Raw genomic sequence first — 13,729 nt, 5'->3', positions numbered from 1 at the left:
ATTTGCAGACACAAAGCAGTGTAGGAAAAAGTAGGTTTATTGGAAACAAAGAACAGAGAGAATGGGAAAAACGCTGGAAAATCCGCGGGAGGACTTCCTGGCAGACCAGGGAGAGTCGACCCCTTCGTGGGCTCGCAGCCAACTTTTATAACCCCTAGACAAAGAAAATTCCTGCTAGGAGAATGGCATGAATTGATTGGTCAGTGTGCCATAAAGCAAAGGGTGTCATTAGGCAATAGGCCAGGATCCTATATGTTGAATACCTTCCCTAATATGGAGTCGTGTTGTCAGCTAGCCTAAGTCAAGAAATATAGCCTAAGTTAGGATACCAGTGCTGTTGGGGTGGGAGAGGTTGAGCTAACTCTGGAACTGAGTTGCTATGGGAGTCGTGCTCTGGAAATGAGTTGCTAGGCCATAAATTAACTCTGACTTTGGTTTAAGTCTCCACACTCACCAAGATCCACCTGGGCAAACTTACGAGTATGGCCCCACTAAGGACTGTGTCCTGTCCTCAAAAAAGAGTCACTGAAACTGAGGTCAAGGTGCCACGTAAACGGCAGATGCTTGGTGATGGCGTTCAGGACACATTACCCCAGAATAGGGCACCTTGGTGTATTGCTTTTAAGCCGGAGAAATTCGAGAAAACGGCAGAAGCATCAAGCTCGCTCCTGCTTCTTTCATTTTTCACTCTAAATCTCCCACGTGAAAGGTCCCCTCCCTGTACCAGGAGGGAGAGAGACATTCTCATCACCAGAAACAGGGCGTTTAGGGCCGAGAAGGTGAGCAAACCTCCATCCGGTTTCACCATCTACTACCCACAGCCCAAACCCCTCTGCCTTCTCAATTCTTAACAAATCGTTTCTTTATCCAAAAGCTAGAAAGCTTCCCGCTCTGGTCACTTCTTTCGGTCTCCACTCTCCGGTGAAAGGTCTCGTATACATGTAGAAATTCAGTAAAATGTGTACACGTGCTTTTCTCCTGCATATCTGTTTGTCAGGGACCCTGGAAGGGGGACGCCTCTCCTCACCGACGGCTGCGGCGGAAAAGTTAACTCTGACGGTCGGCCGCCTCTGCTCCCGCGCCGCTAGTCCCCAGCCTCCGGCCACTAAGCGGCGGTGTTCGGAACCCCACGGAGGACCGCTCTGGCGATGATGCGGCCCGGCGCCTGAGCGCGGCGCTCCGGAAGTGACGCCACCGGAAGGGGCGCTCAGGGCCGCGCCATGGCCCGAAAGGCCGTTGGGAGGCTGCCGGAGGAAACCCTGTCGCTGTGGAAACGGTAATGGGGCCAGGGGACGCGTAAGATCCGGGGACTGGCGCGACGAGGTTCCCCGGGGACCTCCGACCTCGTAACCCCCGTCTTGGGGCCGCGGGGGACTGGGCCCGCTTCCGGCGTGCGGGCTGAAGGACCTTCGGGAGCTGTAGCTTCCGGCGCCGCGTCTGGGTCCCAGGGAAGGGAGGGAGTGAGACTGAGAGGGTCCCCGGGAAGAGCCCAGATCCCCGGGCCTGGACGCTCCGCGTGGGGGTTGGGAGGATCTGGGCCGGGCGGCCCGCTGGATCTGTTTCTGCTCTCAGGGAGCAAGCCCAGCTGAAGACTCGTGTCGTGCACCGGGACACGGAGGCGTGGCAACGGGACCCCGCCTTCTCGGGCCTGCAGAGGGTCGGGGGCGTGGACGTGTCCTTTGTGAAGGGCGACAGCGTCAGCGCCTGTGCCTCCCTGGTGGTGCTCAGCTACCCTGAGCTCGAGGTAACCCCTGGGGGGACGCTGGCCAGGGGCCGCGCCGCTGGGGCCTGGGGTGTATTAGTGAGAGAGGCGGAGCTCTGGACAGGGAACAATGCCAGGGTAGACCCCCGCTTCTCTTTTTGTGGGAGCTCATTAATAAATTGGGAAGCCTTTGAAGAAAAGAGAAGAGGGGGCAAAAATTGAATAGATTCTGTGACTTAAGTCCAAATAAACTCAATCTCCAAGTCTGGCTGTCATCTTGGGCTCCCCATCTCAGGGACCCACAGCAACATACTGCCAAGTTGCCCAAGCTGGAAATCTCTGCCTTCCCAGATCCCTCACGGCAGGTCACACACTCCATTTTTTCCACCCTCTAAAATCACTGGAGTCTGTCTCCTTGTCTTCATCGCTTCCCCTTCCCTGGCTGTGCCACTGTCACCTCTCCTGTAGATGACAGGCAGAATATTTCCTGGGTCACTTCTCCATGCTGCCAACAAAGCAATTTTCCTAAAAAGCAGCTGTGAGCAGATCACCACCTCTCTACTTAAAACACATAAGTGCCCATTCTGTGATCTCATGGTAAATAAAATAACACTCACTGACAAGACATAAAGGCCCTTCATGATCTGATCCCTGCTTAATGTAACTCACTGTAGGCTCACTTCTGGCTACCACCCATGCTCCTCTCCCACTCCCCACTCTGGAGGACTTTGGCTTCCTCAAGCACGCCTTGCTGTATCTGCCTGCCTGACCTTTGCAGTGATGTTTCCTCTCCTGGAATGTTTTTAATCTGCTAACTCCTCATCTCTTAGGTCCTCCAGTAAGCCCCTCCTCGTCCTGCAAGACCAGGAGTTGCTCCCAGCACCCTTTCGTTCCTCTTTCTCACACTGGGATGGAATTGGCCTGTGTGTCTCTCCTACCAGAATGTAAACACCACAATGGTAGGAACCATGCTGTCTTGCCCATCGGTTGTAGCCTGGCACCTAGCTCGGTGCCTGGCACATAGAAGACGCTGGAGTAGATACATGAATAAATGAACAGTGTGTCCCCGATTCCCTTGGAGTCAACAGCTCAGGAAGCCTTGGCTAAAGAAGAGCTTGACAAGGAAACCTCTGCTCTGCAGCTTCAGCGTTTCCCCCTCCCTGCTCCTCTGCTTTCTCCCAAAGCTGCCATCTTCCTGCCTCAGCATCTTTGTGCTTTACTCAGAAGACCCTTTAGTCAAAATTGAGCAGAAATGTATTGATACCCGACTCAGAGTTTGGTTAGGAATAATTGAGATCATGCATGGAAAGCAATTAGCATAACAGGCATGTGGTAAGCCATCAAAAAGTAAATGCTAAGTCACTGTTAATTCTGAGGACAACTTCTTGCTTTTCCATTCTTTTGTTCCCATTTATCTATACCTTTCTCTACCTACAGAATTAACCACCTCCTCATCTCTGTCCGAGGCCTGTTTCTTATGCGTGTGCTATTATAGTACTTGTCACACTGTTTTAAAGTTATCAATTTAGGAGATTCTCTCAGATCTTATAGGATGTTATCAGAGCACTCTCCCTATATTGCAGTAGTCCTTCTCTCATTGCAATGATTGTTTTGAATAGTCTCCTTACCTCAAAGAAAAGAAAAGTTGCTGGTATATTCTGTCTTTCCCACCATCTGTAGGTTCTGAAGGGTAGGGTTATACAGTATTTCTTTCGGAACCCCAGCGCTGAGCAAAGTGCTTGCTACTTGGGTGTAGCTAGCACTTGTCATCCTGTGCTATGGAAGCTTAGACTAGGGAATGATCTTGGAAGAGTCTGGCCCAGTGACTCCCAAATGGCCAGCCGTGGATCTGTGCAATCAGAGTTGGCCAACCATGGATCTGTGCAATCAGAGTTGCCTGGAAGTGTGTTTAGAAATACAGATTCCATAGGCAAATCCATAGAGACAGAAAGTAGATTTGTGGTTGCCAAGGGCTAGGGAGTAGATGGAGGGTGACTGCTAATGGGTATAAGAATCATCTAGGGATAGTGAAAATATGGTAATGGTTGCAAAACTCTGTAAATACCAGAAAACGTTGAATTATACTCTTCAAGTAATTTTATGGTAGTAAATTATATCTCAATAAAGTTGTTTAAAAAAAAAAAAAAGATTCCAGGGCCCCACCTGCTTTACCGATATCTGCCTTTTTAAACAGTCCTTCCTGTGATTCCTAAGCAAAGCCAGGCTGTGAGCTGGTCTACCTTTCCCACAGCCAGGAATCCTTTCCTCCCCATCCCTGAGAAATCGTGGCCTCACAGCAGAGCCCATTCCGTAGTAGGAAGCCTGGTGAGTATGTTCTTTTCCAGGTGGAGCTGATAGTTACTTGTTTGTGACTTCTGCCTTCAGGTGCAGAGCACAAGACAAACCTTTTGTGTCCTCCTCTGAAAACCCTCCTATTTGAAGACGGTCCTGTGCTCTCCTGAGTCTCACTGAGGTGATTTCCAGCTCCTTAACTTGCTGCTGGCCCTCTGGCCTGCCCTCAGTGAGCAGGGCCCATTTTTATATCCAGTACCCAGAATTGAATCTAATACCTCAAGTGCAGTTCAGCCGTTTCATTCTACCGTTTGGTGGGCCTAACACACAACGCCAGCTTAGGCTGAAACTTGCATATCTTCGCAGAGATTACTGACCATCCAGATGATGCCCACATACTAACTACACAATTGATTTCTCCTTCTCCCAGATTTTTAACTTGAAAATGTGCACACATAATGAAAAGTTGAAAGAATAAGACGTTGAACACCTGTATCCTCTCTACTTAAGATGCAACTGATTTTGTGGTCTTTTCAGAGCTTGTGACAGCTCAGCAGACCTGTCTTAGAATGACATTTTTCTACATAATGGCAGCGACATTGTCACACCTTAGAATACCCATACATAATTCCATCACCACCTGGATCCCATTCCCTGACACTCCCTAGTTGTCCCCATACATCTCTTAAAGCTGGTTTTGTATTGTTCTCTGATCTGTAAAACTTTGACATTTTATGTTATGGTTATGTTGCTAGTAGAGTATGATTACTGTGGGATTTTTCGGAGGGGCGGGGGTCCGGTATGTTGCCTGTTTACTTTTTTCTTTTTTTTCCCCACTAAGCTACATTTTGAGTTGACTATTCCATGTCAGTTTCCCCAAGTTCCCAGTGGGGTCTTTCAATATGTGGGGTCAGATTTCCTTTTATTTTTGGAACGTTTCTTAGATTTTGGTTTTAAGTATTAGTTCTATTTATTATTTCAGCTCCATAGTTTTGTTTCTCTTCTTCAGTCATACATATGCTGGGTTTTCTGTCTGGCCAGTTTTTTGTGTGTTTCTGTTTTTATTTCTGACAGGTTGTGCTCCCTGTCTGCCATTTAGTTAATTTCCCTCTGCTGCATGACAGGTTGGGGGCAACATTTCATCAGCTCACACAGTTTGATCATTGTCTTCTGAGTTCTTGTAGTTCCTTTGTACAGCCTTTCACTGCTCACTTTAAGTTGTATTTAGGGACTTCCCCAGTGGTGCAGTGGTTGAGACTCTGCACTTCCACTACAGGTTCGATCCCTGGTTGGGGAGCTAAGATCCTGCATGCCTTGGGTGCGGCATTAAAAAAAAAAAAAAGCAGTTTTATTTAAAGAGAAAACTCAAGGGCTGGGGGTTTGGGTGGCTTGATGGGTTTCTTAAGTCATGAGGGACAGTGAAGTGTAGTTGTGCCAGTAAATGGTATACTTTTCAGAAGCAAAGATGGCCAGTGTCTCTTCTGATTCTTTAATATTCTCATTTCCAAAGAACCTTACACGTCTGGCCTCGCTTTGTTCTCCATGAGCCCCCAGGGCTCACCTTTGTCTCCCTAGAGCAACATCTTCCTGATAAGGCTGGGGCTGTCCCCCAGATCTCATCCCATCAGGATTTACACCCCTAGGCCCCACCACACCCCCTGCCCTTGCCCCTTCCCTGCCTGGCGCAGGGCCTGGAGCTGGCTCTTTGAGTCTGGGCTGTTTATTTCCACACATAGGTGCACACCCATGCTTGTAATAGGCTCATCTCCTAGTTATGCCATGGGCATGGGGTACAGGGGGATTATCTCCTCCTGTGGATCTCTGGTTTCTGGAGCTTGTGCAGAGAGATTCAGACATAAGCAGCCACCATCATCCTGTGGGAACTCAGGCCACACTTGAACTTCATGCATGTCCTTGTGAAGAGTCATCCTATTGCATGGGGTTCAGCACTCTAGCCTGCCGGGTTCACTGTGAATCGAATTTTCTGGTCTGTCCTCAGATTGGATCCTGCCCACTGTAGGTCATTGGCAGTTTGATAAGTTTCCTGTGAATCACTGATAAAAATGTTGGAAGGACGAGGGAGCCTCTTCCTCCGTGCTATTTGAGTAATCCCTTCACTTAGGGGCATGTCCTTATGACCCAGCTTTGAGGGAGAGGTGGAAGTATAATTTTGAAAGCTGTCACCAAGAGATTGGGCACGGCAGCGGGGGTAGGGTGTCGGTAACCATCTAGGACATCCAAGGGTTCTGGAGAGTGTGTGCTTAGTGGGAGACGTTCTCACCTCAGGCCAGTCTGGCTCTAATGAAAACTCAGGGTTAAGGGGCTTAGGGCTGCCATCCTGTGCTCTGAGCGGGTCTTTTACATTCTAATCAGGTACCCACAGGGCCCCCTCTTCCATGCTGTGTTTGGATTTTTCAGTTTGAAGAACAGTCTACCAGAATGTGTGAAAACTCTGTGGGTGGTCCCCAGCAGGTCTGCCTCAGACCCCTGGCCCCCACTCTAGTGTGAGCCAGGCCTTTTAGCACAACATCCCCGGGGGTGTCCCCCCTTCTTTCTCTGGGGTTATTTGTAGGTACAGCCGCAGAATTTTTCTTTTTGGACTCTCCCATCCCTCAGGACCCAATTCTCTTCCAGACTGCCTCACGCTGAGGTCATGCTTGTCCTTTTCCTGAAATATTTGCACTCTCTTTTCATAAAGCCAGAGTTGCCCTTCTTGCTATTGTAGCCTCTATGAAGACCTGACCTTTTCTTCCCCTGGGCCACTTCTAATATGACACTGTGGTGTCGTTATTCACAGGTGCTTCTTGTGCTTTGTCTTCTGTGAGCCTCCAGACAGCCTGGCAGCAGGGTGGGGCAGGGAGGTGGCAGGTCTGATTTACAAAGGAGGCAACCTGAGGAGGGCCTGGTACAGACCAGGTGTGGCTAGTACCTTTGAAATGGCAGCATTTGAATCCCCACTGCTCTGTCTGCAGGGTGGATCAGATAGTGTCCCCAGATTGTGAGGCAGGGAAGGGGGGACTTAGGGGTGGGCCTGGGAGACAGAGGGAGTGACAAGGATTGACAGAGAGCTGAGGGCGTGCTGCGGAGGCAGGGGGAGGTGGCCAGGGCCGTGCGTGCCTGGTGACCTGCATGCCTGGTGGCAGGTGGTGTATGAGGACTGTTGCATGGTGAGCCTGACAGCCCCCTACGTGTCGGGCTTCCTGGCCTTCCGAGAGATGCCCTTCTTGGTGGAGGCGGTGCAGCGGCTGCGGGAGAAGGAGCCCCGCCTCATGCCCCAGGCAGGTATCTCACTGGGCTGGTGGAGAGGCCCTCCACAGGCCCCACCCCATTGCAGGGAGAAATCCCATGAGCTTCCTGGAGAAGTGCTTTTGCCTTAAGAGGGATACAGGCCTAAAAAGTTAGGCCCCTCCTCTTGCTCTGAGATGCCCCAACCTAATGGGCAAGGAGCATTTCAGCTGACTGACTTTCCCCTGTGGCTCTTCCAGGTCCTTTTTGTGGATGGAAATGGGGTGCTCCACCACCGAGGTAATCCTGCTCCCCGAGACGGCCCGGGAGGGCTGTGGGAGATAGGTACCAGGAGGGGACGGTCTGCCTGCACCAGGCCCTGGGCCCTCTGCCACCAGCCTGGCCTTGCAGCTCCTTCTGGCCTTGCTTTCCTTGTCAAGACCCCCTAGTAAAGAGCCCCTGCTTCTCTTCACCCCTGCCCCCACCACCTCTGCTGGCCCAGCTCAGATACCACTGCCCAGTTTGGACCTGATGCCACCAGAAGTCGCAGGCCTTGAGCTCAGCTAGCCTTTCCCACCGGTGGCCTGCCCTGTGTCCTTAACAGACCCTTGCCTGAAACTGAACAGGAATAGACAGGTGTGCCCATTTCCTACTGACATAGGGAAAGCCACACCCACTTGGGTGCTGGAACGGTGACCCAGAGGAGAACAACCAAGGGGGAGGGGCTGTCTTACCCTCAGATACAAACCTGGGAGATGGGGTGGCATTGTGTTTTCAGCCCTAGGAGCCTATAGGTCCAGAGCCCTAGACGCTAGTACATTACCAGCAGGCCAGCCCTGGGCCTGGACCCCAGTCACTGCAATTCTGGCCCACTGGCAGGAGCTCCTAAGTAATGGGGAGGTTAAGGGCAAAGAAGCAGAGGCCTGAAGGTGGCCACAAAGGGGAGAGGAGGATGGAAGGTGCCAGAAAATGAAAGGAGAAGCAGGTGAAGAATGTGAGCACGCTAATTATAATTAGGCTCCTAATCTTGTCAGACGGAGGGAGGCATCCTCCACCCAGCCTGCCAGCCTGCCAGCCAGGCAGTCAGGGTAGAGGGCCCTGACCCCCAAGTCCTTGCCCACCGAGTGGGGAAGCTCAGCGAGGCTCTGGTGTGCCCCCCATCCCCACACCATCTCTAGACTGCTGGGCTCATTACCCCATGACCCAGCCTCATCTTCCTCTGCCCCTGCAGGCTTTGGGGTGGCCTGCCACCTTGGTGTCCTCACAGACCTGCCCTGCATTGGGGTGGCCAAGAAACTCCTGCAGGTGGATGGGCTGGAGAACAATGCTCTGCACAAGGAGAAGGTGAGGGGGCCTGTGGGGTTGCAGGACAGAGACCGCTGCACTGCGGACCAGCTCCACCTGGGACGCTGTCCTCCCGTCCTGGATTGCTGGCCTGGAGTGAGGAAGACCAGCTTTCTCTGTGTGCCCTGTGTTTCGCGTGGGTGGTAGGTCATCTTGGGAGACTCAGAGCTCCTCTCCCAGCCTCTGGGCGCACGTTTGCCTTCCCCATCCTCTCCACCCCTGCCTGCGTGCTGCTGCAGTGCACCACGTGGGGTATTAGTGCCTGTGCAGCATTCCATACTTTTCCACCTGCGGTGCCGCCCCCATCTGTCTGGGGCATCTCCCTCCTCTGGGACCCCCTCTGCTGGGAGCTGGTAACATGCATGGTTCCCCCACCCGGAGGGCTGACTGAGAACAAGGGTCAGTTGCATCATTCTCATCCTTCTGGCTCCCCCATGCCTGTTTGGAGTGCTTGTTTGTTGAGTTGACAGGGGTCCCTGACCCATTCAGTGGGCTAGTCCCCATCACCCCACCACTCCAAAAAGTATGTCAGGTTGAATCAGAAGTGCTCAAATTTGTAGCAGGAGAGAAAGCAGTGGGAAGTAAGGGACCTAGAGTGGGTTGTGTCCCTGTGTGTGCACCAGCCTGGCGCCTCCACCCCACAGCACTGGGGCCTGGGCGGGCCACTGCCCCTTCTCTGCTGCAGGACGGGGAGGAGAGTGCCTCGTCAGGGTAGGATGGTGCTGCAGGCCGTGCCTGGACTCTGTCCGCTCAGGGGATGGGCCCTTCCATCTTGCCCATCGGCTGCTCAGGTGTTAAAAATGAGCAGGCTTGCTTTCAAGCCTTTCACCAAGAAAGGTGTTTTCCCAAGTCTTTTTTCTGTTTTCCAGATACGGCTCCTGAAGGCTGGAGGAGACTCATTTCCTCTGTTGGGAGGCTCTGGGACCATCCTGGGCATGGTGAGTGGCCAGGGGCCTGTGCCCCACTGAAGCAGACCCCTCAGCCAGGGGTCAGCAGGGGCCCTGGGTCAGTACCCCTGTACACATGTTCCCCAGACCCTGTCCACCTCTCCCTGTCTTCCCGCCTCTCTGGCTGACCTTGCATCTTTATTTCCTCTCCTCCCCCACTGTGCTGAGGGGGCCTCTGGGCCCTCACTTACCCCACCCTGTCCCCACGACAAGCAGCAGGAAGGTGCCCCGAAGGTGCTGCCAGTCCCTCAAGCTCCCGCCCTCCACCCAGCACGTGGCAGTCCTCCAGCCCACAGAGCTTGCTGAGCACCCTGACCTCGCCCTCCCTGTCACAGGCCCTGAAGAGCCATGACCACAGCACCAAGCCCCTGTATGTCTCTGTGGGCCACAAGGTGAGCCTGGAGGCAGCCGTGCGCCTAACCCATGGCTGCTGCAAGTTTCGGATCCCGGAGCCCGTGCGCCAGGTGAGTGGGCTGCCAGATATTTTAGGCACAGCACCTACTCTTCCTGTGCTCCCGGGCTGAGGAGCGGTCCACAAGCACCGTGGGAAAGTCTATTTGGGGCCACACTGGGCCCCAGAGGGGAGGAGCCTGGAAGATGCAGAGCCCTGCCCTGCCAGGCCCCGGGGTCCACTGTGCCTCTGTGCTCAGCCTCTCAGCCTCCGACACCCTGGGTCATCGGGAGAATCAGCTGACATCAGCTCAAGTGGCAGAGTGGCCTCCCAGCCCCTGAGGATCCAAGCTGCCCAGCTGGCCTGGGAAGGAGCAGCCGTCCTCGGCTGGGAGGCCCCTGCAGGGCTGCTGGGCACTGCTGAGGAAGACTTGTGCCAGGGATGCCAATCAGGAGACTCCAGGGTGTGGCCATGTCAGGCACCCAGCACCTAACTTGGTGCCCAGGGGAATCAACTCTGGTGGACAAGTCGGCTCCGCTGACGTCACACAAGATGCCCTTGGGCCGCCTTGGTGGTCTTGGCCATGATGAGGTGCACAGCAGGTGCAAGTCCCAGGGAAGCCCATGAGGCAAAGATCTGTGAGAAGCTGTCATCAGGAAGAGGCCTGCTGGAAGAGGGGGGATGGGCAGTCCAGGCCCAGGATCAACATTTGCAAAGGCCCTGGGGCAGGAAGGCATTTCATGCCCAGAAACACAGAGGAACGTGGCTGGAGCCCCGGCCCAGGTGAGCAGGTAGAAGCCTGTGTGCATTGTGGGTGTGGCAGAACTTCAGGTTTACCACAGGGCCTTGGATGTGAGTTAGGTGGGGATGCTGTCAGATTTGCCTTCCCAGCAGGGGTTCTGTGTGCCGCCTGCTGCTCCCGTATCCCTGAGGCCTGTGCTGTGTCAGCTAAAGGCAACCTGGCTGAGGGGCCACGGGCCCACCTGGTCCTCTCAGCTTAGCACCAGCTGCTGACACCGAAAACCTGAGGGTCCTGACTGCCTTGCCCACCCCAAGAGCCCTACTGCCACCACCTCAGCGTTTGGGGCCTCCTGGTTGCTGGTGTGCAGGGTGGCCTCCAGGTGGCAGCAGCAGCACGCATGCAGCTGTGGCTCTCAGCCCCTGACGGCAGCTCTCTGGGCTGTGAAGGGTCAAGGCCTTTAGGGTGCCTTCCAGGGTGGACTCACTAAGTGTCCACCTGCCTCAGCCTCCCTCCTTCCCTGTACAGAGTTTATAGGTTCACATGCCTGTGACGTGTCCTGGCCCAGGAAGCCTTTCCTCCCGCATTCCAGTGTGTTATCTCTTGGTCCATCTTCTTCCTTGGCTCACTCACCTGTGTACACTTTTGCCCTCCTGACTACTTCTGGAAACTCTGAGGAGAAGCTGAGAGAGGGGGCTTAGGACCTGCTCTGTTGGTCATAAGCTCACTGCCCCCCTCCCCCCCGGCCAGGCTGGGCCAGGTTGTTGCCGGGGAAGGCGGGAGGTGCTGCCTCACGTCTCTGGGGCCTTTCCCCCAGAACACCCTGCTGTCCACTCTGCCCACTTGCCCGTTCACTCTGAAGTATAAGCAGTCATGGGGATTAGCTCTTGTGTCCTGTAGTCATGTGGCCTGAAGTGAGGCTAAACCATCTGAGCCAGGATCAGGGACCTCCCTGAGGCCAGGCCCCCTGGAAGACCCGATCCCCTCTCCCTAGGGTGTGCCCTGATCCCAGCCTGAGGCCCACAAGCCCCCGTTCATTCCCGTGACTGCAGAACTTTCCAGAGACTTCTGCAGGGACAGAGGTCACAGCTGACACTAGCCAGGGAGCCAGATGAACCAAAAGTGAGGACAGACAAGCTGGGCTGAGGACAGCCGTCAGAGAAGAGGGTTTTAGCAGAGATACTGTTGGCTCAAGCAAAACCTCCATTGAGGCATAAGCTATAAACCCACTGAAAGCCAGCTAAAACAGGAGCGGGCCACCCAGTCCATTCCCTCAGGCCCTTCGGGGACATGCCATCAAATACCTCGGCCAGAGGGCCTGGCATCCTGGCACCCACAGATGGTGGGGCTGCTGCTCCTCGTCCCGAAGGCTGGGGGCTTTCCCGGAAAAGCCACCCTGTCAGGTGGGGACTGGTCCAGAGGCCAGCATGGGACCCCAGCCAGCCCCTCTCACTTGAGTCATCCCTCTCTTCAGGCTGACATCCGCTCCCGAGACTACATCCGCAGGACCCTGGGAGTCCAAGGGGCTCCTGCCCTGCGGCCGGAGAGGTAAGTGCTGGGGTGGCTGGGTCATGCCCACATGGGGCCGTTTCTGGTGGCTGGGCCTCTCTCGGCTGTGGCTCTGTGGCTCAGGCCAGACATGCAGGGCTAAGCAGGGGACGCAGAGTTCCTGAGGGGACAGGAGAGGAGCCAGCAGAATGCTGGGGGCTGGTGTGGACTCCATGTTCAGTGGGAACTCTCCGGAAACCCCCAAAGCCCATGACTCACCTCCACCAGGGTGGCCCCCTGCTTACCTCGGTCCATTTATCTGTGAGACACTGGGGCGTGGGCTCCACAGGAGGGGCGGGGGAGTCAGATGGTCCTGGTTCACGTCCTGGCTTTGCACCAACTGTGTCGTTTATGCTCTCCATGCCTGTGTCCTCACCTGTGTGGTGTGCACAGTGATTCTCATCCCACTGTGGTACAGTCACAGCCAGCAGAGGCTGGTTACTTAATCCTGGCGGCACTTACCATGAGACAGGCACTGTGCTCACTTTGCAGATGGGAAGACTGAGGCAGCAAGATTTCATTCCGCAGCTTGGACGTCAGGCCCATCCTCTCCCACCAGGAGTCCTTGCAAGCATGGCGTTTCCTTTGTGCTTCCTTCCCCTCCAAGCCTGTGCTGCCCTGGGCCTGGCTGAGCTGCTTTGAGAACTGGGGGGAGGGTGTGGCTGGGACCCCTGAACTCCCCCAGGTGTGGGGGCTGGCCGTTGGGATCTGCTTTGCCCTCTGGCCTGGGCCCTCACACCCCTGAGGATCCAGGTTGGCACAGCTTCCAGGGACCACCTGGGGAGCAAGGGGACGCTCTGGCATTTGATGCTGTCCTTTCTTGTGATTACCAGGAGCAAGAAGGCACAGATGCCAAAGGCGTGCCGTGAAGGAGTCTCAGAAGAGCATTCAGGTAAGGACGGGCTCCCCAAAGCCCACAGCTGAAGCCCCAGGACACACTTTAAAGCCCCAGGCCCAGGTGCCCAGGGGCAGTAGAGCAAGGACTGGGGGTGTCATTGAGATGGATGCCAGGAAGATTCTCGGGTTGCCTGCAGCCCTGCTCAGCTCATCTGTAGGGACTGGGGGAGCAGTCCCTACAGCAGGTAGGGCACCCTGGGCCGAGGACATGGGACTCAGCAGGCACAACGTTGCTCAGATGGACTGGGGTGGCCGCCTTCCCATTCCACAGTCACGAGGCCTGGGGGCCTGTGGAGAGTCTCAGTGGAAGACAGAGCTCGCACAGCAGAGCACCAGACCCAAAAAGCACGTGACATTAAGTTCCCAGGAGCACAGGAAGGGATTCAAGGTTCATAGGGGATTTCTTGGTGTTTTTTGTTTTGTAAGCCCCAGGTGGGCTTACGGCTGCCAGACGGCACGTACATACACACCTTCTCCTGGCCCATCTGCTCCTCTGAGTATATGTGAGGCTTTCACATTGTATTCATTTATAAACCAGCACCCCCCTCCCTGCCGACCAGCTACACTGAGCCACTTCTGCCCTGACCAGGGAGGGTCCAGATTGGGGTGGCTGCTGTCAGGCTTGGCCCCAGCTGCCCTGCTGG

The 13,729-nt window shown here is 54.7% G+C and overlaps 1 protein-coding gene across 22 annotated transcripts in view; it reads left to right on the top strand.

Annotated features, from left to right (window-relative positions):
* The first annotated feature begins 1,181 nt into the window (after window positions 1-1,181).
* The window catches only part of ENDOV (endonuclease V), a 94,257-nt gene continuing 81,709 nt past the window's right edge, over window positions 1,182-13,729 (top strand). For 13 of the 22 annotated variants that reach the window (XR_009049883.1, XR_009049882.1, XM_057714078.1 and 10 more), the window contains exons 1-9: window positions 1,207-1,276; window positions 1,573-1,744; window positions 7,138-7,272; window positions 7,480-7,519; window positions 8,451-8,563; window positions 9,433-9,501; window positions 9,846-9,974; window positions 12,115-12,188; window positions 13,022-13,080. Coding sequence is in view for 20 of the 22 variants with exons in the window: in XM_057714078.1 (XP_057570061.1) it covers window positions 1,221-1,276; window positions 1,573-1,744; window positions 7,138-7,272; window positions 7,480-7,519; window positions 8,451-8,563; window positions 9,433-9,501; window positions 9,846-9,974; window positions 12,115-12,188; window positions 13,022-13,080 (847 nt within the window). In the remaining 2 variants the exon portion in view is untranslated. Of the gene's footprint in view, window positions 1,277-1,572; window positions 1,745-2,532; window positions 2,662-3,896; window positions 4,028-4,087; window positions 4,176-7,137; window positions 7,273-7,479; window positions 7,520-8,450; window positions 8,564-9,432; window positions 9,502-9,845; window positions 9,975-12,114; window positions 12,189-13,021; window positions 13,081-13,729 lie in introns of those variants that run through there. The other 9 variants (XM_057714083.1, XM_057714090.1, XM_057714082.1 and 6 more) reach the window with 9 other exon arrangements.

Source organism: Hippopotamus amphibius, chromosome 17 (assembly GCF_030028045.1).
Source record: "Hippopotamus amphibius kiboko isolate mHipAmp2 chromosome 17, mHipAmp2.hap2, whole genome shotgun sequence".
NCBI lineage: Eukaryota > Metazoa > Chordata > Mammalia > Artiodactyla > Hippopotamidae > Hippopotamus > Hippopotamus amphibius.
This window is presented reverse-complemented; position numbering and strand designations above follow the sequence as displayed.